The sequence below is a fragment of the Phyllostomus discolor genome, chromosome 3, assembly GCF_004126475.2.
Source record: "Phyllostomus discolor isolate MPI-MPIP mPhyDis1 chromosome 3, mPhyDis1.pri.v3, whole genome shotgun sequence".
In the NCBI taxonomy this organism is placed as follows: domain Eukaryota; kingdom Metazoa; phylum Chordata; class Mammalia; order Chiroptera; family Phyllostomidae; genus Phyllostomus; species Phyllostomus discolor.
This window is the reverse complement of record NC_040905.2, coordinates 61,161,331-61,186,004: the sequence shown is the minus strand read 5'-3', so window position 1 is coordinate 61,186,004 and position 24,674 is coordinate 61,161,331. Positions and strand designations below refer to the sequence as shown.

The following is a 24,674-nucleotide window of genomic DNA, read 5'->3' as shown; positions in this document are numbered from 1 at the left end:
ACAGCCCTGTGTTGGAAAGGGTGGGTTCCCTAGGGCAATTAGGCCTAAGAAAGAATGCATAAAATCCTATGAAACCTACTTTGCTAATACTCTCAATTTAAATGATAAGGGTCTAAACATGAAATGAGTTTGTTCCCCAAAGTTTTATAGCCCTTTAACTGTCTGACCCTGACTCAGAATAAGTCCTCAGAGTTCTTTGAATGTTATCTGTTGTTTAATCATTTCTGCCTGACGGTGATTGATGAGCTTTACGTGTACACGCTGTATTCCTGTGCAAATTGAATCTAATAAAAGCTTGTCAAGGCAAAGGTCCAGGTGCTCTCCTCTTGAGAGAGTGGCCAAGGTGCTCCGAGGCTTTTCTCCTCTTGAGAGAGAAGCCACACTGTCCCTTTTCCTCCATAGGACTCGGTAGTCCATGTGAATTTGTCTCGTCTCATCCATAATGCCACAGACCCCAGGAGCCAGGATCCATGTCATCTGTTACTATAAAAGAATGTCTGGATTCTTCACATTTTTTTAAACATATTATTTCTTGCTAAGCTATAGGTATCACTTTAGCTTTCTACGTGATAGTCCTGGGGAAGGAAAAGGAGAAGAGTTAAAAAATGGATCTGAGAGTCCAAGATACAGGAAAAATGATGGTTTTGACAAATGAAATAGTCTACTGGAAGAGTTAATTTAGGGGGTTTAGGAATATGTACTTCTCTTATCATTTCTTACAGAATGCAACAAATTTTTAGCTAGAAGAAACCTTAGAGCCTATAAATCCATTCACTTCATTTTATAAATGGGGAATGTGAGTTCCATCCCTCTGAGTGACTTACCCAAATACACACAGACATGACAGAACCAGGATCAGGACTCAAACCCATTGATTCTTTGTTCAGTACTGTTTTGAATTAAATGTTTTACCATTCTGCAACATTTGGAACTTGTTGAGTTATAGGTAGAATGTGTAGTTAATTTTCAGTTAATCAGAACACTCCACTCCCTTACCATGTTCTTTACTAGTGTTTATTTTAGGTGAGACAATGCTATTGAATAGTAAGACCTCAGGTGAGTTAGAGCCGGTGGCAACATTAAGTCCACAGTCTGTGCACAGAAGGTATATGACTCCCTCACTGGGTTTTTTTGCAGAGGAAATATCACATGGTCCTATTGTTTCCCTTTATTAACTCAGTTGCAATGTGGATTTCTTCCCAATGGTTAGTTTTCCAATCTTCTTTCCAGTCTTTTCTAAGCATTTATTAGTTGGTTATAAGAAAAGTGGCACTCTGCGTTTTTCTTATTGAAGAACCAGAAAAAAGATAATATAAGGACTTTAACCATTACATATGTTTAAATTAGAAAAAAAGAGAAGACCATACAATAGAAAAGTATCATTTTAAAATACATTAAAGGACAAGTGAGATTTCAAAATTTTTTTTCAGGGGGAGCTTTCTTTTGGTCACAAAAAGTATGAAATTTTTTATTGCTTTATTATAATGTTTTCTGGCAGTGCTTATAATGTGTTCATATTTTATTATAGTCACTGTTCTTAGGAATTTATAACTCAATTGTTACAATTTGCCTATGGCTGAAACATGATCTACAGATGTTTGACTTAGATATATTTCTTCAAACATAACTCATATTTAAAGGCAATGATTAATATTTGATTGGACGTTTGTACATGTTTGAAATATTAAGCACTGTTTTTAATCATATACAAAAAGATAATCAGAGACATTATAGGAGAATGACCATTTAAAAACAATATTATAACAGCAATTTCAAAAATAAAGTTATTGTACTTTGAAGAGCTATAGCTCCCATTTTTGATTGATCATGGATTAGGATAATAGACCTCATTCGTTATGTCATATTATTGTTATCTCCCTGATGACAATTTAGTATTTGGAAATATAGAAACATAAAGAGGTTATAAAAGCTGTATCCTGGGACACAACTTCACCGCCTCTTCTCCCCCCACCCCCCAAATTTTATAGTTCCACCTTTCTTTTTTTAAAAAAAGATTTTATGTATTTATTTTTAGAGAGAAGGGAAGGGAGGGAGAAAAAAAGGGAGAGAAACATCAATGTGTGGTTGCCTCTCACATGGTGCCCCCACTGGGGTTCTGGACCACAGCCGAGGCATGTGCCCCAACTGGGAATCGAACCAGGGACTCTTTGGTTCACAGGCCCATGCTCAATCCACTGAGCTACACCAGCCAGGGCTGTTCTACCTTTCTGAAATAACCCTGGAGTATTTGCCAAATTATATTGGTCCCTCAATAATTTACTTTTCTGTTGTTGAGGTCATAGTTATGTTTTACAAAATAGCAGGTGATCTTTTTACTGGCTCCCTTTTTTATGTCTTTATTCTTTTTACTACCACTGCTCCTTGTGAGGAGAGACTGTCCAGTCTCTCTGTGCTCTTTCATGATGCCCAGCAACGGAAGAAATACTGTGGGCCCACAGAGTGCATGTAAGGAAATAGGAGATTGGTGTCTATACTCATGCCCACAGTCTTGCAGGGATCACTGCCAGTCTAAAGAGAAAACTTCCAAGTCCAAGATTCAGCATTGCTTACTACAGTCTACTCTCCATTATTTATCTCTTATTTCATCCTGTGCATCACTATTTACTTGGGTTAATTTTCTTATCCTATTGATAATATTTTACCCATCATATTTTTTTTCACACAGCATATTAAACTTTCTGCCTCTTTACCTAAAAGGTGACTCTTGTTTCTCTTATCATTCATCACCTTGGAACTGTATAAGTATGGAAGCATCATAGATTTATACCAGTCACATGAAAACCCTGACCTGCCATCATTCTGGTGCCCTTGGTATCAAATGACATTCCTTTAATGCATTCTCTGTGTTTATTGATTAACTTTTCCACAATGGTTAGATAGAGAAAAATAACACAACCCTGTAGATAGGGAATCCTTCAAAATCATGATTACCAGCCTTATCTGAGTACTCTACATGTTGCAGTTTACTATTGTTTTACTCCAGACCTGATTTCAGTGAAGAATGTAACACACACATTCAGTATCAAAATAATACGATTTTTTTTCTTTTAACAGCATTTGCAAGCACAGATAATATAAAATGTTGGTGAAATGGTAGTAGTCAAGAGATATTTAGGATTTGTGTAATTTTTTAATTGGATTTTGAAAAAAATGATAAACACCAATTAGCAAGAGAGAATTATTAAGGATTTAAGATGTTTCAAATAAAGAGAGATAGAAAATGTAAAGTAAAAAATCATAGCCCCCTGAGAGCAGGGGTAATTGTTTTTTAAAGTATTTTTACCAATTATATATGAAATGATAAGTACTTATTGCAAAAATAGGAAAATGTTAAGTATTAAAAAAGTCAGTAAAAATTAGCCATAGTCTAAATATCCAGGGACAACCATTCTAACATTTTGGTTAATATAATTTCTAGAAAATATGTTTTATATGCAGTAAGTGGTTAATTTCTCAAGATACGAGCATCCTCAAGTTTTAGAGCCAAATAGACAGGGGTGCAAACTGTGTCCCTGACACTGATTAGCTGTGTCACATGGACATGCTAGTTAATCTTTTTGGGCCCAAGTTTTCTCCTCTATAAATTAGGATATGAAGTATTTGTAGAGTTATTATGAGAATTAACGAAGGTGATGTATATAAAATACCTTGTACAGAGTAGATATACAACAAATCATATTGCTATTTTGCTATTATATTTAAGCTTAGTTCTATACATAATTTCTTAAGTTTGGAATGTGTTATATGAATTAATGAGGCTTTATAGTATTGAAAAATTGGTACAATTCTGAAACAGAGTATTGATACTGTAACTTGTAACTCCTTATAACAAAGGGGTTTGCTATGAACAAAATATTTACAAAGTTGGAGTTCTGTATAAGAACCCTCAGCCATCAAATCTTTTTATTACAAAAGTGAATTTTTTTTTGCAACAATTTTTGAATAATTCATCATCTGAGGAGTTAGACTACCCAACATTATTTAAATGTATGCAAATATAAAAACAATTTATTATTAGTAATGATGGCTATTGGATTTAGAAATGACTGTTCTGATAATAGCTGTAGATAGCTGAGCTGCTAGGAAGATATGAAGATATCAAACTTATTGATTATATAGAAATGTTGAGGTTTTGGTGTTCTAAAGAAGTATAACTTCCGATGGACATGAGATTTCCTACCATTTACCTTACGGTTTTTTTGTTTTGTTTTGTTTTAGCCTGATTTCAATTTAATATTTCTTATGGCAAATTATAGACAAATATTTGTTTTTAAGTGAGAAATTATAGCATCTACTGCAAAATGCTTTGAATGAGAAATATCCAAATGTGTTAGGATTTAGCTATTTTGTTTTATTTTATATTTTTAAGTATATTTTGTTGATTATGCTATTACAGTTCTCCCAATTCTTTCTCCCCTTTATTCCTCTCTGCCTGGCAACCCCTCCCACCTGCATTTCCACTCCCCTTTAGTTCTTGTCCATGGGTTGTACATATAAATTCTTTGGCTCCTCCATTTCCTATACTATTCTTAACCTCCCTCTATTTTGTACCTACTATTTGTGCTTCCTATTCCCTGTACCTTTTCCCCCATTCTCCCCTTTCCTACTGAATACCCTCCATGTGCTCTCCATTCTGTGATTCTGTTCCTGTTCTAGTTGTCTACTTAGTTTTTGTTTTTTAGGTTCAGTTGTTGATAGTTGTGAATTTTACTCACATTTTACTGTTTTACTGTTCATAGTTTTACTGTTCATCGTTTTAATTTTCTCCTTTTTCTTAGATAACTCCCTTTAACATTTCATATAATAAGGGCTTGGTGATGATGAACTCTTTTAACTTGACCTTATCTAGGAAGCTCTTTATCTGACCTCCCATTCTAAATGATAGCTTTGCTGAATAGAGTAATCTTAGATGTAGGTTCTTGCCTTTCATGACTTTGATACTTCTTTCCAGCCCCTTCTTACCTGTAAAGGGTCTTTTGAGAAATCAGCTGGTAGTCTTTTGGGAATTTCTAGGTAACTCCGTGCTTTTCTTTTGCTGCTTTTAAGATTCTCTCTCCGCTTTTCTCTTGCAGTTATGATGTGTCTTGGTGTGTTCCTCTTTGGGTCCAACTTGTTTGGCACTCTCTGAGCTTTCTGGACTTGCATGTCTATTTCCTTTGTCAGATTGGGGAAGGTCTCCTTCATTATTTGTTCAAATGACTTTTTAATTTCTTTCTCTTCCTCTTCTTCTTCTGGCACCCCTATGATTCAGATATTGGAATGTTTAAAGTTGTCCCAGAGGTTCCTAAGCCTCTCCCCATTTTTTTGAATTCTTGTTTCTTCATTTGTTCTGGTTGAATGTTGATTTCTTCCTTATGCTCCAAATTGTTGGTCTGAGTTTCGGTTTCCTTCCCGTTACTGTTGGTTCCATGTATATTTTTCTTTATCTTATTTTGCATAGTCTTCACTTCTTCCTTTATTTTGAGTTCATACTCAATTATTTCTATGAGCATCTTGATTACCAGTGTTTTGAGCTCTGCATCAGATAGGTGGTCTATCTATTCATTGTTTAGTTCTTTTTCTGGAGTTTTGATCTATTCTTTCATTTGGGCCATTTTTCTTTGTCTTGGAGCACCTGTCACATTGTCAGGGGCAGATAGGTATTCATCTTGGTGGGGCAACTCACATTGATGCATTGTGGCACTCTGTGTGGGAGGGGTCAAAGAGGGAGCAATGCCAGTTTCTTGGTTCTCAGTCTGCTTTTGGTCACTTCCCCTACTACCCACAAGCAAATTGGGCCCCTCTGCTGCTGATTCCTGGGTGGGTGATTTTGTTAATGTTGTAGGAAGGACCCTGTGGGTCCCTCCAGTGGACTCTCCTGTCTGAATGGGAGTTTCTCCCACCACTGCAACCCCCACAGATTTTTATAGCCAGAGGTTTTGAGGCTTTATTTCCCCTCACTGAAACCCTGGGTTGTATGGTCTATCTCATTTCCCAGTTGTTTTTCCTGATTTATCTGCACGTGAGTGTGGGACCTCCCAGTCCACCAGCTGCCACCTTGCCTGCCCGGTCCAGTCTGCTGGCTACCACTTTGCCACCCATCCTCTCAGCCCTGGCTTCCCATCTCTGCCCCTCCTACCAGTGAATGGGTGAATGTTTCTTTAACTTCTTTGTTGTCAGACTTCCATACGGTTTGATTTTCTGGCTGTTATGGTTGGTTTTTTTTGTTTTTAAATTTGTTGTTGTCCTTCTTTTGGTTGTGCAAGGAAGCAAAGGATATCTATTTACAACTCCATCTTGGCTGAAATATTGATTTAGCTATTTAAAAATATTATATCTATGCTGTGGGGGAGGCTGAAACTTCTACCCTCAAGGTTCTTTCTGCTGGTCTAATAATTAAATCCACATAGGACAGATTAACAAGAGAGAATAACCAAATGTAATATATATGCATGCATGGGAACCCCCATGTATTCATATGCACGGGAATACATGAGTGATTCGAAGTCAGAAAGGGAAAATGAGGTATATACGACATTCTGAGCTAAGGATCACCTTGGGGCTGCAGAGAGGAGGAAGGTGATTGCAGGATGATAGGAAGAACAGATCTTGAGTAATTAGTAGTTTGTCCTGTCATATAGGTAGCTCAAACCAGATTATCTCTATTATCTCTTATGGGCAAGGCCCTAATTCAAATTTTTCTAGCTAGTTGGGTGAAAATCAAGGGGTAGAAATTTGTCTTCAGATGGCAGGATCTTTGGTGTGTCAATGCAAGAAATGTCCAAATCTGTAAGAATTTGTATGAGTCTATTTGAGCTAAAGTGACAGCAATTGCCAGGAAGCAAAACCTCAACAGATTGAGAAAATGCTCTGGAAAATGGCTGTTTTGTACCTTATTTTATGCCTTATAATCAAAAGAGGATGCATAAGTGGGTTACATAATCTCCATTGGTGATTGGTTAGGTAGGCAGGAAAAAGCAAAGCAGGGAAACTTCTGGGATTGGATAAAAAAGAAAATGATAGCCACATACTTGTTTACACAGGTGGGTACAGGATAGTTAACAGTCATGATAATGACAGTAATGAGGGGATTTGTGGTCTCCCTCTGGTGTGGTGCCTGTGCTTTGATAGGTCCCAAAAAAGGAAATATTACATTCCAAAGGTGTGTTATCAGGAGATGCAAAAAGACAATAGACAGGCTCATTTAAGGTAAAGATTGGCTTTTGTCCTGGAAGATTCCAACCTGCCATAACTCGCTTTCAGTTAGAAAGGTTTTAACTCCAGACCATCCATCCTATGTGGTTACTTTAGGTCTCTGAGTTTGTAAGGCCTTCATGCAAGTCTCCCCTGAGCTGTCAGGTTTGATGGGTGGCCCCTTTCATCCAAAGTTGCCTTTAGCTCAGAATAGCCCATAAACCAATGAGGTACATCTTGGGGTGACTCTTTTAAACCACTATGGTTCTTGTTCTATATTTGGAACTAATTGAATTTACAAATGACAAATCTTGTGACACTGTAGACTTTTACATAAAAACATTTTAATTGTGTGTTTTTCTTTTAAAATAGTATCTTTGAAGTAAAGTAAAAGCTTTATCCTCAGACTAATTATTCATTTTAGATAGGACTTGGAAATCTTCAGCTTTGCTTTCTCCCACCTCCCTAATCTGTCACCACTGGATTCCATGTAACCCACTCATGTGTCTTCTATTTGATTGTAATGTACAAAATAAGGTACAAAACTGCCTTTTTTCCAGAGCGTTTTCTTAATCTGTTGAGGTTTTGCTTCTTGTCTATTGTTGTCACTTTACCTCAAATAAATTCACAAAAATTCCTACAGGTTTGGATGTTTCTTACGTTGACATTTCATTATAGTATAATAAATTAGCTGAAACTATTAATAATTAAATAATTAAAGATGATGAATTTCATTAGTATTATAGCCTCTACAAAACTTTTTAGACAGTTTTTCAAGTAGTATTGTGATTTATCCAAACTAAAACCACATTTACCTAACCTTCTTTTGTTAATATTTATGTCATATGTACCTGTTACCATTTAATGTTTAAATTTATCATTCATTTATACCATCAGTCATCAAAATATTTTATAAGCACTATTTTATGTCCAAAAATAACATATCCCTAGATAAAACAGTTCATATGTAACAGGGTACAGAGCATGGGTCCCTTGAAAGTAGAGGAAATCCTCAGTCCTGCAAAAGTCAGGAGGGGGGCAGGGAAACAGCTAAAAGTACAGTGTTTAAGGCACATGGCATAACAAAGGCAGATTAACAGCTCTGCCATCCTGAAGGGAAGAAGGCTGCTGCCTGGGGCAAAATTGTGTACTTGACTGTGAGAACAAGCTCCAATGGAGTGACCCCTCATATAGGGGGCAGAGGTGGGGGAGCTGATACAGAGCCTGCTTGAGCTATGGGTGTGGATATGCACCCAGTTGCCCGTGTATCGCTGGGAACTCTTGCCCTGACTTAAGATGGCAGCCAAAAGAGAGTCAAAGACACTGGGGAGCTGACAAAAATGGTGGACACTAAGGTGCCATAGGAAGAGCCAGATGTTCGGTCACAGAGGAAGGTCTGAGCCAAGCATTTAAATTATAGTGGGCCAAGTACGAGGAGGTCTGAAGGGAAGTCTGCCACAAGTTCAGGAGTCTGCCACAAAGGAGGTTGGGAAGTCTGCCTGGAGGTCTAGAGGCAAAGGCAACAGAGCTGGTGGAGCTGCAGGGACCTGCAGAGCACACAGACATATGGGAGATGCTTGGAGCTACACTGTGACCAGGAGACCAGGACTTAAGGAGAAGTCACTCTCTGGGTATGGAGTCTCTTGGTACGGGATTTCAGAACTTGATGCAAGTTCTCTCCCTCTGTGTTTTTGACATTTGGATGTTCTGGGCTTCTGGCCCTGCTCCGCACATGGCTGGGAGCACTCATGGGACCAGGAGATGTGGAGCCCATCAGGGACTGAGACCTAGCAGGGAATGGGGGCCCACTCTTGGAGGCAGGATCCCACACTTGGTTCATGTGCCTCCCTGGGCTCCACCCTCTGTAACAAGGTAGCACAGCACATGGTTTCCTGAACCGCTACATAGAGACTGAGAACAGTACACCACAGATACTGAAGGAGAGAGCTGTTGCAAGAGAATGGCGACCCTGAAAACCACAGGTGCACATTTGAGAGATGATGGAGATCCATTTGCGTGACCAGCGTAATGACAGATAAGGAAATGGGGAATTTCTGGGCCTTTCAAGGAGCAAGGAAAGTTCTGGGTCTCCTGGGAGAGAGGACTTTGAGCAGTAATGCTCTCAGCAACCCCCAAGGTTGGAACCCTGTTAATAAAAACCTATTTCCTTTCACACAAATCATTGAGTCATGTGACTCAAAGGTGCTGAGTGGCCAAGCCCCAGTTTGCATGGTTATGCACACTTTGTACCAACTCTGTCTTTCTTAGTCTATCCCATTGCCCTGATCTGCTTGTTCATATAGCACTATTCACCATGTGCCCTAATGTGCTAAACAGATAAAATATATCTGTTTATGTATTTTTAAAATCTACTTCCCCACTGGAATAAAAACTCCATAAAGGCAAGAGCTTTGAATTGTTGCAGCTATATCCCCAGCTTGTACAGCAGTGCTTCTTCCTACTTATCAACCATTTAATAAATGCATATGGAATGAATGGATGAATAATGCTTTGATAGTGGGAAAGTAGGTATCTTTAAGGAGTAGCATATTTAAATTTTATTTATCAATACATATGCCAGAGAGGAGAATTTCCTGCCGTTTCCATATATAAACAGGGACAGGAGATGAGACCTGAACAATTCTGAGGTTACAAATAATTTCTAGATCAGTTTGAAGGAAGGTGTTAAAGTCTCTCTCAACCACTTTTGTTCACAGTGGTCTGTGAGGTTTTGTGATTTCCTTTGTCGCTCTTGGTACAGTGAGAAGCACCATGATGTTTGTTAGTAGTCTCTGAGGGGTGCTGTTTTGTTCAGCATTCAAACTATTGAAAGGTGTGAAAATGAGGTCACACCTCATGAAATTTAAATAACAAAACACTTTACCCAGCTTAATAATATCCTAGTTCTTCTACTGCTGTATTTCATTTTACCTAAAGTGGGAATTATTGGTTTTGATTTACTGTCACAATTTGAGATAGGTTTTTTCTTTATTATGGTGTAACTAACATGTTTTTTTTATTCTCGTTCCTCAGAATGGATTGGGGAGATGAATATTCCCATAATTCTTTTGACCTACATTGTTTGTTAAATTCATTTCCTGGAGACTTGGAGTTTAAGCAAATCTTCAGTGACATTGATGAAAAGATAGAACAAAATGCTGCAAGGTAAATATTGCTAATTATTTAAAGCAAGTTGGTTTTATGTTCAACTTACATGAATTTTATCTACTGTTTCCTACTGTTAGATGACTTTCGGTTTTCATTCTCATTAACTTTGCTGAAAAAAATTGAGACCTTCCTCCCTAAATTTTAACGTGATTTTCCTTATCTGATTAGTACTTTAAATAAAACTAAAAAAAGGCACTGCCTTCGAATAGGTAAATTAAAGTTTATTGAATTGCTATTAATGATTTCTTAGATTTTGCCAATATTGTTGGCCTAGATTTTCATTAATATGCTTAGAATTAAGCATTCTTATCTGATGACTAATGCACAAAATTTTTAATTTGAAATTAATGTATTGAAATAAAATAATGGTATAATACCATGAATTGTTTGAGTTGCTGAAAACAGAACATTAAAAATTATTTGTATGTGTTGGGGGAAAGCCCTAAACGTCTAAATTCTGGATTGATTCCAAAGAACTGGCGCGTAGCCCACCTTTACTCAAATTCATAAGAGCTTTAATAAGAGAAACTTGCATACATGGGCAAAGCAGTTACTATTCTCAGTGGTAGCCGGGAAAAATCCTCCTCCTCTCAGGACTGGGTCCCTTTTTATAGGGGGCTAATAGTAAAACCATATAGTCATGTAGACCATCAGAAAGAACTATACATTCCTAAGATAACATTAGGCAGTTATCAAACTTTATATATTCATTAAACTCCTTCCTGGGAGCATGACATTGCTTTGGGTAGAATTCCTGTTTTCTGGGTAGTCAGCCAAGGCTGAAGCTACAGAGAGTTAAGATTCCAACATTTCCCAGATGCCTTTGCTGCTGGAGCCATATTGCATCTAAAGTGAGTTCTGCTATATGCAAAATTTGTCATTTTAAGCCTCCTTCTCATTTACTTAGGGGAATAGAGACTCCACAGTAAATTATGTTATATTAGCCTTCCTTACCTATTGCAGAAGTGTTAAACACTGAGGGAAGCTGGGACAGCTAAGTAGTTTCCCACTAATACATGTTCTTTGTCTTTATATGTATTTCTGAGCCCTGAAGTCCTCAGTTCAATTATTTAAATCCTTTTGGTCAAAAGTTCTAATAATTAACCTCATATGGGTTATAAATATGCAAGCCACAGTAAAAATTTCTATTGTACAATAACAGTATTTCCTTTTTTAAAATTTTAACATAGTGTTACATTGAATTGTCAAAGAACTGAACCAAGCAAGTGAAATGTTCTTATGATTCTCAAGTTTTATATGAGAATACAGTTAATTTTTATCATTATAATAATGAATATAGATAACAGATTCAAAAGATAGCACATTGTTGGGGAATTATAGTAAAGACAAAAAGTCCTCCCATCCCAGAAATCCTCTCCAGAAAGTGAGAAGAGAAAGAAAACACTTTTATTATTCAATAACCCACCATGGGCATTTTGCTAAGAGATTCCAAAGACAGAAAGGAATCTCACCCCTTCATGTAGTTGAGGAGCTACAACCCACTACATATATGTTTTCATGGTAACTAGTCCTCAAACATAGGATTTCACAGCACTTTTTTTCACACATAGTTTATGCTAATTTTATCATGGTTAAAAAACACCTGTGTTAGCTATTTGGCTTTATTATGAGGAGAAACAAACTTCACATATCTTTGTGGTAAGAAGTCATTTTGTAAATTAGAACAACACAGCCACTGAAGTAGCCTCCTAACTTCCACACAAACTGGGAGATAGGGGAGCTATCTCCTTTGGTGGTTTGTTTGCATTTGGAAAAGATGGCTCCCAGGTTCTTAAGAAAGACAGTTCTGGCTAGGAAAGTTGACAGAAGGCCTATCTAGTCTTCCAAGGGATTCATGTCAAAGAGATGGAAAAGTGCTTACGATTATAAATTTTAAAGCTAAATACTTTAAGAAAAAGGAAAAAAGGGAACCCCTTTTCCTTAAAACAGGAAGAATTAAGTCTCTTATTTGTAATTTGTATTTGCCCTTAATCTGCATTTATATTTTTATTAATTATTTTGTTGTAGTTTTTCATTGTCATTTAACCCCCTTATACTGCCCTCCTGCAATCACCACACTGTTGCCCATGTCCAAGAATCCTTTTTTTCCATCCCTCCACCCGCTCTGTCCCCCCACAGAGCTGTCAGCCTGCTCTCTTTGTATGAGTCTGTCTCTATTTTTTTGTTCATTAATTCAGTTTGGTTCATTAGATTCCACATGAGTGAACTTGTATGGCTGCTTCCATATCTTGGTGATTATAAATAACATTGCAGTGAACATAGGGGGGCTTATATTCTTTCCCATAAGTGTTTTGGTTTCTTCGGCTAAATTCTCAGAAGTGGAATCACTGGGTTAAGGCAGTTCCATTTTTAATTTTTTGAGGTATCTTCATACTGCTTTCCACAGTGGTTGCACCAATCTGCATTCCCACCAAAAGTGCAAAAGGGTTCTCCTTTCTTCACATCCTCGCCAACACTAGTTGCTTGTTAATTTATTTATGATAGCAGTTCTGACCACTGTGCAGTGATATTTCATTGTGGTTTTAATTTGTATTTTTCTGATGATTCGTAATGTTGAAGATCTTTTCATTTGTCTATTGGCCATCTGTATGTACTCTTTGGAGAAAGGTCTTTTCAGGTCCTTTGACCATTTTTAAGTGGATTGTTTCCTTTTTTTGGTGTTCAGTTTTATATGTATTTTATAAATTTTGGATATTAACCCTTATCAGATGTATCATTCAATATGTTCTCCCATTCAGTGGGTTGTCTTTTTATTTTGTTGATGGTTCCCCTTGCTATACAAAAAGTTTTTAATTTGATGTAGTCCCATTACTTTATTTTTCTTTTGTCTCCCTTGCCTAAAGAGATGTATTAAAAAAAAATTGCTACAAACAATGTCCGAGATTTTACTGTCTGTTTTCTTCTAGGATTTTTATGGTTTCAGGTCTAATGTTTAAGTCTTTAAACCATTTTTAATTTATTCTTGTGTGTGGCATAAGAAGGTGGTCTAGTTTCATTTTTCTGCACACATCTGTCCAATTTTCCCAGGACCATTTATTGAATAAACTATCTTTAGCTCATTGTATGTTCTTTATTCCTCTGTCAAATATTAATTAACTGTAGGGATAAATATTTTTCTGGGCTCTCTATTGTGTTCCATTGATCTGTGTGCCTGTTTTTATGGCAGTACCATGCAGTTTTGATTATTATGGCCTCATAGTATTGTTTGATATTAGATAGTATGATTCCTTCAAATTTGTTCTTTTTTCTCATGATCACTGTTGCTATTAGGGTCCTTTTGTGGTTCCATATACAGTTCTGTGAACTGGAACAAATTGGTGTCTTGTTAGGAATTTCATTGGTGTCTTGTTAGGAATTTCATTGAAGCTGTAGATTGCTTTGGATACTATGGACATTTTAATGATGTAATTCTTCCTATCCATGAACTCTGTATGTGCTTCCACTTATTTGTATCTTCTTCAGTTTATTTCTTCAGTGTCCTATAACTTTCTGAGAATAGGTCTTTTACACCCTTGGTTAATTTATTCCTAGGTATTTTATTCTTTTGGAATCAGTTGTGATTGGGATTGTTTTCTGAATTTCCATTTTTGTTAGTTCATTATTGGCATATGAAAATGCAACTGATTTCTGTATATTAATCTTGTATTCTGCTTCTTTGCTGAATTCATTTATCAGTTCTAGTGGTTTCTTGGTAGAACTTTAGGGTTCTCTATGTATAGTATCATGTCATCTGTAAATAAAGACAGTTTTACTTCTTTTGTTCCAATTTGGATGCCCTTTATTTCTCCTTCTTGTCCAATTGCTATGGTTAAGATTTCCAGTACTGTGTTGAGTGAGAGATTTGAAAGCAGACATCCCTAGCTTCTTCCTGATCTTAAGGGGAATGCTTGTAGTTTTTGTTGATTGACTATGATGCTGGCAGTGGGTTTGTGGTATATGGTTGTTATTATGTTTGGGTATGTTCCCCTCATTCACACTGTGCTTAAAGTTTTTATCATAAATGGGTGCTGGATATCAAATGCTTTTTCTACATCTATTGATATGATCATGTGTTTTTTTTTTTTGTCCTTCATTTTGTCGATATGGTGTTTCACATTTATTGATTTGTGAATGTTGTACCAACTTTTCATTCCTGGGATAAATCCCACTTGATCATGGCATTTGATCTTTCTGATGTATACTGTATTTGGAATGTTACTATTTTGTTGAGTATTTTAGCATCTATGTTCATCAGAGATATTGGTCCATACTTTTTTTTTTTTAGTGTCTATCTGGTTTTGGGATTAGAATAATGTTTGCCTCGTAAAATGAGCTTGGGAGTCTTCTCTCCTCTTGAATTTTTTGAAATAGTTTGAGATGAAGAGGTGTTTGTTCTTAGAATGTTTGACAAAATTTACATGGGAAGCCGTCTGGTCCAGGGCTTTTGTTTGTGGGAGTTTTTTGATTCCTCCCTCAATTTCACTAAGTATAGTCTGTCTATTTAAATTATCTAATTCTACCTGATTTAGTTTTGGAAGGTTGTATGTTTCTAGGAATTTATCCATTTTGAATAGGTTGTCCAGTTTGTTGGCATATAGTTGTCCATAATATTTTTTTAAAGATTTTATTTATTTATTTTTTAGAGAGGGAAGGGAGGGAGAAAGAGAGAGAGAGAGAAACATCAATGTGTGGTTGCTGGGGGTCATGGCCTGCAACCCAGGCATGTGCCCTGACTGGGAATCGAACCTGCGACACTGGTTCACAGCCCGCGCTCAATCCACTGAGCTACACCAGCCAGGGCTCATATTTTCTTACAATCCTTTGTGTTTCTTTGGTTGTCAGTTGTTATTTTTCCCCTTTCATTTCTGATTTTACTTATTTGAGTCCTCTCTTTTTTTCTGGCTGAGTCTGGTTAAAGGTTTGTCAATCTTGTTTATATTTTCAAAGGAGCAGCTGTTGTATTCATTGATCATTTGTATGTTTTTTTTAGACTCTGTTTTGTTTATTTCTGATCTGATATTTATTATTTCCTTCTACTCATTTTGGGCATTGTTTGTTTTTCTTTTCAAGTTCCTTTCAGTGTAAAGATAGATTGTTTATTTGAGCTTTTTCTTTTCTTGAGTTAGCTGTAATGCTATGAATCTCCCTCTTAGGATTGCTTTCCCCACAGATTTTGGGTTGTTGTGTTCTCATTTTCATTTGTTTCAAGATATCTTTTGATTTCTTCCTTGATTTTGTTGTTCACTCATTCATTGTTTAATAATGTTACTTAGCTTCATGTCTTTGTATATTTTTCAGTTTTCTTTTTATGACAGATTTCTAGTTTCATGGCATTGTGAGCAGAGAAGATGCTTGGTGTGATCTCAGTCTTCTTAAATATTTTGAGACTTGTTTGTATCCTAACATGTTGTCTATCCTATTAAATATTTCATGTGCACTTGAAAAGAATGTATAGTTTGCTGATGTGGGGGTGAAATGCTCTGCTAATATCATTTAAATCCATTTGATCTAGTGTATCATTTAGGACCACTATCTCCATGTTGATTTTCTGTCTGGAAGAGCTATCCATTGAAGTCAATGGGTTGTTAAAATCCCCAACTATGACTGTATTTGTATCAATCTCTCCCTTTATGTCCATCAAGATTTTTTTTACATATTTAAATGTTCCTATGCTGGATGGCCAAATGCTTACTAGGGTTATATCTTCTTGTTGGATTGTTCCCTTTATCATTATGTAGTGTCCTTCTCTGTCTATAATTATAGCCCTGCTTTGAAAGTCTATTTTGTCACATATAAGTATTGCTACCCCTGCTTTTTTCTCCTTTCCATTTGCATGAAATCTCTTTTTCCATCCCCTTTCTTTTAGTCTGTGTGTATCTTTTGTTTTGAGGTTGGTCTCTTGGAGACAATGTGTGTGTATGTGTGTGTGTGTGTGTGTGTGTGTGTATGTGTGTGTGTGCATGTGTATATATAGAGAGAGAGACAGAGTTTTATTCTCTTATCTATTCAGCTACCCCACATCTTTTTGATTAGAACATTTATGCCATTTACATTTAAAGTGATTATTGCTAGATATGTATTTATTGCCATTTTATTTTTAAACTATTTTCCTGTGTGTTTTTTTTTTCTTTTTCTTAAAACAAGCCTTTTAACATTTGTTGAAATCTTGGTTTGGTGTTAACAAACTCCTTTAGCTTTTTCTTATCTGGAAAGCTCTTTATTTCTTCTTCTATTTTAAATGATATCTTGGTTGTAGGTCTTTGCTTTTCATCACCTTGAATATTTCATGCCAGTCCCTTCTGGCCTGAAATGTTTTGTTGAGAAATCAGATGACAGTCTAATTAGAGCTCCTTTGTAGGTAGCCAACTGCTTTTCTCTTGCAGTTTTTAGGATTCTGTCCTTGTCTTTAAGCTTTGCCATTTTAATTATGATGTGTCTTGGTGCAGGTCTCTTTGGGTCTGTCTTGTTTGGGACTCTCTGCACTTCCTGGATGTGTATGTCTTTTTCATTTACCAGGTTAGCAAAGCTTTCAATCATTATTTCTACAAATAGGTATTGATCTCTGGCTCACTCCCTTTTCCTTCTTGTATTTCCATCATGCAGATGTTGTTACACTTCATGATGTCCCAAAGGTTTTTAAAACTCTCCTCGTTTTTTAAAATTCTTTTTCTTTTTGATGCTGTACTTGGGTGTGTTTTTTTGTTTGTTTGTTTTTGTTTTTTTATAATTTGTCTTCCAAATCACTGATCTGATCTTCTCCTTCATCTGACCTACTGTTTATTTCTTTCTATGTGTTATTCATTGCAGATATTGCATTCTTTATTTCTGACTGCTCCTCTTTATGGCTTCTATGTTCTTTTTCATGTTGTTGAGTATTCTTATATCATTACTCCAAACTTTATATCTAATAAATTGCTTACCTCCATTTTTTTACTTCTTCTGGAGAATTCTCTTGTTCTTTCATTTGGTGTGTGTTTCTTTGTCTTCCCATTTGGCTGCCTCTTTGTGTTTGTTTCTATGTACAATTTTAGGTAAATCTGCAAAGACTCTGGTGAAGATCTATGTCAGACGCTGCCTATGACTTGCCCTGGGCAATCTGTTTGGACTCTCAGTGATCCATAGCTTGTGGCTCCCTCTTCTGAGCCTGGTTGTGTGTAGACAGAACCATGGCTTTTATCAGCACCAGTTCCAGGGAAGGGTCAGCTAAGGTCTCAGAGCTCCTAAAAATCCACTGTAAACTGCAGGCTTTCTGTTAGGCTTTTTCTCTGAAATATCCTCCTACTGTTTTCTTCAGCAGCCAGGCTTAAGCTCCACAGATCAGGGTGAGAGAGATTCCTGCAGGCAGGGCTATTGCTTCCCCTCAGGATATTGCATGGAGGGGAGTGCTGTACCTGAGAAAGATGGCTTCTGCAGTGTTTGGAGTGACAGAGCTCACGGTTTCTGGTAGCTGACCCTTCAGGTCTCTACCATAGCCATCAACCCTAGTCTCTCCTCATGCACCTCTAGTACACTGTTCCCCCATCTGCTGTTGCTCAGGGTTAGTGGCTACAAACAAATTTTTTGTACATTGGCCCCTTAAGAGGCTTTCTGCCTCTCTAGATATCTTTCCCTATTAGACAGGAGCCCCACTGCTTTTCATAGCCACATGTTATTTAGGTCCTTTCTCAGTTCTGGTGCTCTAGGCTGGGGAGTCCAGCTTGGTGTTTAGACCCCATACTTTTCAGGGTAACCCTCTCTGCCCAGCGCCTGAAATATCCCTCTGGAACTTAAGCCACTGCCCCTGGGAGCCCAGCTAGCCCTCTCATACCTCTGCACTTCCTACCAGTCTCCATGTGGTACAGTAGTTTCTTCAGTAACTCCTTAGTTATAAGGCTTCTCTCCAGCTTATGTTCAGTTGGTTATTCAGGTTGGTTGTTCTATAATTTAGTTGCAATTCCTGTTTGGAACCTGGGAGGAGGTTAGTATAGCATCCACCTACTCTGCCGCCATCTCGGATCCTCCCAAATATACATGTACTTTTAATTAAAAAATGATACTCTGTATCATATTTTATTAATACAGATTTTAAATATAGCATATTTATGACTTAACCACACATATATATATATATATATATAGCTACTGTATATTATAATTCATTATATATAAAGTAGCTGTATTGAACTATAGTATAGTTATATAGTATGGAAATATATTATATTATATATTTATATATTATAAGACATAAGTTTCTAAGTCAAAGGAAATTGTAAATGAAATAGATGAACAGCCATTTATATAAATTCCAGAGATGGTTATATTAAAACAAATTTTAGTATTTTTTAAAAGGTAACCTTCTTCATTCATAATTGCATTTAGGTTCCAACAAAACAAAATAAGCTACTGGACATCATAGCTTTTGTTATAGATTGCTTCATTTTTATTTGCTGAACCATCTGTAGTTAATTTCCTGCCCTACCTGGTCAATAAGAAATCATATTTAGAAGTAAAACAGTGATTAAAATTCTGTATTTTGCATTCATAAATTGTTATGTAGGTCAAAACTCAGATGTTATTATTAAAAAGAAAATGTGACATGGAATATAAGGATATAATTTTTAAATTAAAAATATTTTATTGTCCATATATTATAAAACAAACCTTGAGCAGAACCACCTCAAGTGACCATTGATCTTTACAACAAATGAAATAAGGGAGTAGCTCTATGTACTGCATGCTGAATTTAGAATCAAGTCTATTTTTCATCAAATTCAATTATGTTTTTATTATACTCAGGAGAATAAACATAATAGTATAGGGTATATATATTTTTAAAAATAAAATACCGAATAGTTACCATAGTTCAGAAGAGTGTAAATCATTTATGCACTCATTTATTGCCCTCTAACAGAATAGCTTTTAGAAAATTGTATGTCATGACGAATCAGTTATGCCACACTTACACTGCAGTAGTTGAATTACCTTTGGCATTTTTGTAGTCAAACAGTTCTATTTGTCTCTCAGTGGTGCACATTGAATAAGTAATGAGCATCTGTATAATATGGGTTTTCCCAATACTTTTTAAAGAAAAAAACATTAGTAGTTCATTTTTAAATATGGTATTTTTCCATACCCTTAAATTTTTAAAGTTGTATTTCTAGCAGTCATCTTGAATTTTAAGTGAGAATTCTTTCCTTCCTTTTTAATATCATCAGGTTTTATGACCCACAAGGTCTTTTGCTTCCCCAAAGCAGTGATTCACCAGAATGGACCAGAGTGCCCAGGGGTCACTGAACCTTCACCTGCCCTTTAGGAAGCTGTCATTCCCTCAGATTATTTTTACTTTTACACCCTCACTTCCATTCAAGTCAGAGCTAGGTGTCTCCTAGGTCTGATGATGGAAATCAGTGAGAATGAATCATTTACTTTAAACACATCTCCACATTGGCAACAAGAGGGTAAATAATCTGCCAAAGAGGAATATATGAATGTTGTACCCATAGACTCAGTGAGTTCAGTAAGTGAAAACTGCACACAGCACTGAAAATGGACCTTATTAGTTTAACAATATGTTGGGATATAGTGTTCTCTTGGACTCACAATGTGAGATAAGATGATTTTTCTCCTGTTAACATTCAGTTGAGTAGATAGAATTCTATTATTATGAGTTTATTTTACCTTCTGTTTTGTAATTATAGACAATCTGTATGAACCTCACAGGACATCAGTTTTGCAGGTACCACAAAGATTACTCCTCTAATGTAAAGAAAAAAAACAAGAAGTGCTAGCATCAATATTTGTCTTAATCCAAGAGATCAGTTATGGGGGTGGGGTAGGGGGTGGCATCAACTTTTGTAATAGGATATTGTGTACATGGTTTTTATAAATTTAATCATGCTTATTCATAGAGCATACCTATTCTGTAGATTATACTTACTTCTCACGTAATGCTTCAGTTTTTTGAATTTATATCCACATTTTCTTTTGAGTTTCCACATGATGGCCTAAAGGTCTAGAAGAAGTAACCAAAACGAATCTTCAAATATGCTATTAACTTCAGATTTGTCATGGACAATGACAAATCTGCCAATGGGTACTCACATGCATTAATATATTTTATGGCCAAAGAAAATTATATAAGATGAAAATTAGTCATTTTAAAGACTATATTGTGTATTATGATTTACGGGAACATTTTGGTACTTATTTAGTGGTAACAAGAGGATGCAAATAAATATTTGCTTGTTTTTTAATTTCCTGTGTCTGTACTTCTCTTTTGTACTTCTCTATTCTTCTGTACTCCAACTGACAGGATCTCTACCTTTTCTCATACCCTACTGATCGAGACCAGGCCACATTGGAAAGATACCTGAAAGGTTTCCCATCTATGCTTGAACCCAGAGTAAGACCTTAACAGCTACTTTCCAGTTTCTTCTGTCTGGGTCCTTTTCAGTATTCACATCTTCCTCAAAATAAAAAATGCCTCCAAGGCACATGGCATCCTGGCCCTCAGCAGCTCAATAACCTAAATTTTCCCCAGCCCCATTCATATGTTCTGCTCTTTAAACTTCTCCAGTCTTCCCACTGAAGCTCCCAATCTGGAGTCTGGTGATACATAAAGGTAGAAATGGGGGTAAGTAAGAAAAAGACAGGCTACTCTCTGTTTCATGGTGGCCTTTTCCCCCACTATCTTCTCATCAATTTCTGTCACTAATGGAGCTAATAGTTGCTCCATTATTTGAAAGTCTGTGATATTTCTAGCACCCCATAGTTCTATGCTGTGTGTATTCAGTGCTTCCCTTAGACCTCTGAGTAACCTTACTCACCATCCTAAAATGTGGGATCAGTATGTAGCTCCATTAGATGATTGTTAATGGATTCTTTCAAGTAATACAGAAATTTTAAGTGCTTGACATTTTTTAATAGTATAACTTATTTTTAAAAGTGTTAGCTTCACTTACTTTTGGCCAAAAAGGTATAAAGCAATAGAAAATTGTCTCCCAGAGCACCAGGAGGCAAAATGATATTCTGAGAAATCAATTATAAGTAGACTCAAAACTTTGGACCTTTACTGGGGTTACTTTACTCCTCAGAATAATAATGCCTACCTCACAAAACATGTGGGTGAAATGAAATTTGTGTATTTCAAATGCTTATCATAGTGCCTAACATAATTAAGTTCAATAAATTTTAACTATTTTACCCATTTTCTACTAAATATGGTTTCTTATAGGTTAAATCCATTGTTAAATCACTTATGTAGTTTAGAAATATTTTACTAAATACATCTGAAAAAAACCACACAGCTCTGGTATAAATTCCTCATTGAGAATGATGATACCCTGTTTATAAAATACATTTACTCATTTCAAGAATGAGGTGGGTGTCTCTTTTAGTTACTGACCACAGCTGAAAAATGGATCAATTGGACAAATAGAAGGAAGCCAGCAAATCTACAGCTATAAATATCAACACCTACTCCCAGAAATAGGGAGACAGATCCAAAGCAGATTATAGCTACCCAAGAGAGATACCAAGAAGATTTATTTGCATCGAGGGAGCAAGATCAAGGTACCCAGAAGACCTTTTTAGAATTTCCAATCATATCTGGAGAGAAAAAAGAATTATTGTTTGAGGATACACCTAAAGATTGTTATTGTTAGTATCTTTCTATGTAAAATAAGAAAAGGCAAGTGTCTGCTTGTTTATAAACTGTTACGATAGCAAAAGTATGAATAATATTGTACTAAAAATCCAAACCTGATAAAGAGATTGAGCCAACAATAGTTAGGCCACTAAGAATCATAGTTGATAGGGCCTCTAGCCACTAGAGGGAAGTAAGCCCCCACTTCTGAGGTAACAACGTGGGGTGCCAGTGAAGACCTGGATCAGCTGTGAGGCCAAGACCAACAAGAGGGAATATGAAAAGGGGACTGGGCCCTGGTAACAAGATATGACTGCTCTGGCTGGCTTATCTTCCTGTTAGATGACTGATGCCTTGTTTAAACCCAACCCTGCCAGCATTCCCTGGAAAAGGGTCTTGTCAGAGATTCATCAGAGTCAATACCTTGTGTAAAAATCATCACTAGCACCACCACCATTGCTAATCACAGTCCTAATTTTAGAATGTCACAACTAAGAATATCTCCCTGTAGCACCTGGGATGGGAGCCAAGTGAGGGGGCTGGAAGCTGGTGCTATTACTTCCTTCATTTCTATTTTAAAGACTTTAACCTCTCCTTCCTGTATTCCCACTGCCTAAAACAGCCCTGGCACAAAGTCAGCTTGAAGACAGTCAGTAAATTTGTGTTGGGCACATTTGTTCGGCATGTATCATGTATCCTTTATCTTAAACTCATGAGAAGTTAGATGAGTAGATATGATAGAAGAAGCTGTCATCAAGTACTTTTTCATTAAGTATTTTTACATCATTAAAGTAATACATTCTCATGGAAACTTTCATTTAGTAGAGAAGCAGATACAAGGAAAAGTTCAGTATGAAGAGAGATGAGGAAAAATTTCCCTCCTCCTCTGACCCTACTAGTTTTGTTCTTCAGAGGTGGTCTATATTGATAAATTATTGTGAACTATCCAGAAATATGCTCTACATATATAAGCATGTACCCCAAAGTACATTTTCTTTTTTTACCCAAAAGGGAATTATATACAGCAGTAGGCAAATGTAGGTTTATAGATGTATGTGAAACACAGTTTATTCTCGTATTATTATTATTTATTAATTATTATATTATTTATTTGTATTACAACTGTAAATCTACTTTTGCCCACCTTGTATGTATATATCATAATCATACATTCTTAATATATTTTTAAAAATCTCTCCATATAATTCTACTTCGTTCTTTTAAATTTTACTTATACGTGTATCCAACAGTTTATTAAGCCAATTCCCTGTTGTAAGCATTTACCTGATATGCAGCCTTTCTTCCGTTACCACACACCCACATGCACAAGTGTGCTTCCTCAGGAGCACTGATCCACGTGATAGTCTCTTAGAGGTTACAGAGTTACTCTCGCTAAGTTGTTCTCCAGCAGGGCTGCCGGGTCTTTCCTAGCATTAGCAGTGTATGAGAATGCATGCTGTTTGTCCTGCCTCCTTACAGTGTGACCATAGGTTTTATTGAAACCCTCAGTTTGTCACTTCTAGTCAAATCTGTTATCTGGCTTAGTGGTTGAATTTCTCCAGGCAATGGAGATAGACTAAGAGCATTACCAAATCTCTTCTAATTCCCACTATTATTTTTTAAGTTTTTAAATATATTTTATTGATTATGCTATTAAAGTTGTCCCATTTTTTTCTCCCCTTTATTTCCCTCTGCCCTGTACCCCCCTCCCACTAGCATTTTCCCACCTTAGTTCATGTCCATGGGTCATACATATAAGTTCTTTGGCTTCTCCATTTCCCACATTATTCTTAACCTGCCCCTGTCTATTTTGTACCTACCATTTATGCTACTTATTCTCTGTACCTTTTCCCCCATTCTTCCCTCTTCTGCTCCTCACTGATAACCCTCCATGTGATCTCCATTTCTGTGGTTGTGTTCCTGTTCTAGTTGTTTGCTTAGTTGATTTTTGTTTTTGTTTTAGCTTTGGTTGTTGATAGTTGTGAGTTTGTTGTCATTTTGCTGTTCATACTTTTGATCTTCTTTTTCTTAGATAAGTTAAGTCCCTTTAACATTTCATATAGTAAGAACTTGGTGGTGATGAACTCCTTTAACTTGACCTTCTCTGAGAAGCACTTTATCTGCCCTTCCATTCTAAATGAAAACTTTGCTGAATAATCTTGAATGTAGGCCTTTGCCTTTCATGACTTGGAATACTTTTTTCCAGCCCCTTCTTGCCTGCAAGGTCTCTTTTGAGACATCAGCTGACAGTCTTATGGGAACGCCTTTGTAGGTAACTGTCTCCTTTTCTCTTGCTGCTTCTAGAATTCTCTCCTCATTAAACTTGGGTAATGTAATTATGATGTGCCTTGGTGTGTTCCTTCTTGGGTCCAACTTCTTTGGGACTCACAGAACTTCTTGGAATTCTTGGAAGTCTATATCCTTTGCCAGATTAGAGAAGTTCTCCTTCATTATTTGTTCAAATAACTTTTCCACTTGTTGCTCTTCCTCTTCCCCTTCTGGTACCCCTATAATTCGGATGTTGGAACGTTTAAAGAAGTCCTGGAGGTTCCTAAGCCTCTCCTCATTTTTTTGAATTCTTGTTTCTTCATTCTTTTCTATTTGTTTCTTTCTTCTTTCTGGTCCACTCCACTGATTTGAGTCCCAATTTTCTTCCCATCACTATTGGTTCCCTGTGCATTTTCCTTCA

General features: G+C 36.5%; 1 protein-coding gene across 3 annotated transcripts in view; it reads left to right on the top strand.

Annotated features, from left to right (window-relative positions):
- Positions 1-24,674, top strand: part of KIAA0825 (KIAA0825 ortholog) — a 397,293-nt gene that overhangs the window by 38,777 nt on the left and 333,842 nt on the right. For all 3 annotated transcript variants that reach the window (XM_036020541.1, XM_036020539.1, XM_036020540.1), the window contains one exon: positions 10,228-10,359. In XM_036020541.1, the coding sequence (XP_035876434.1) occupies positions 10,229-10,359 (131 nt within the window). In that variant the 5' untranslated portion in view covers position 10,228. The remainder of the gene's footprint in view (positions 1-10,227; positions 10,360-24,674) is intronic.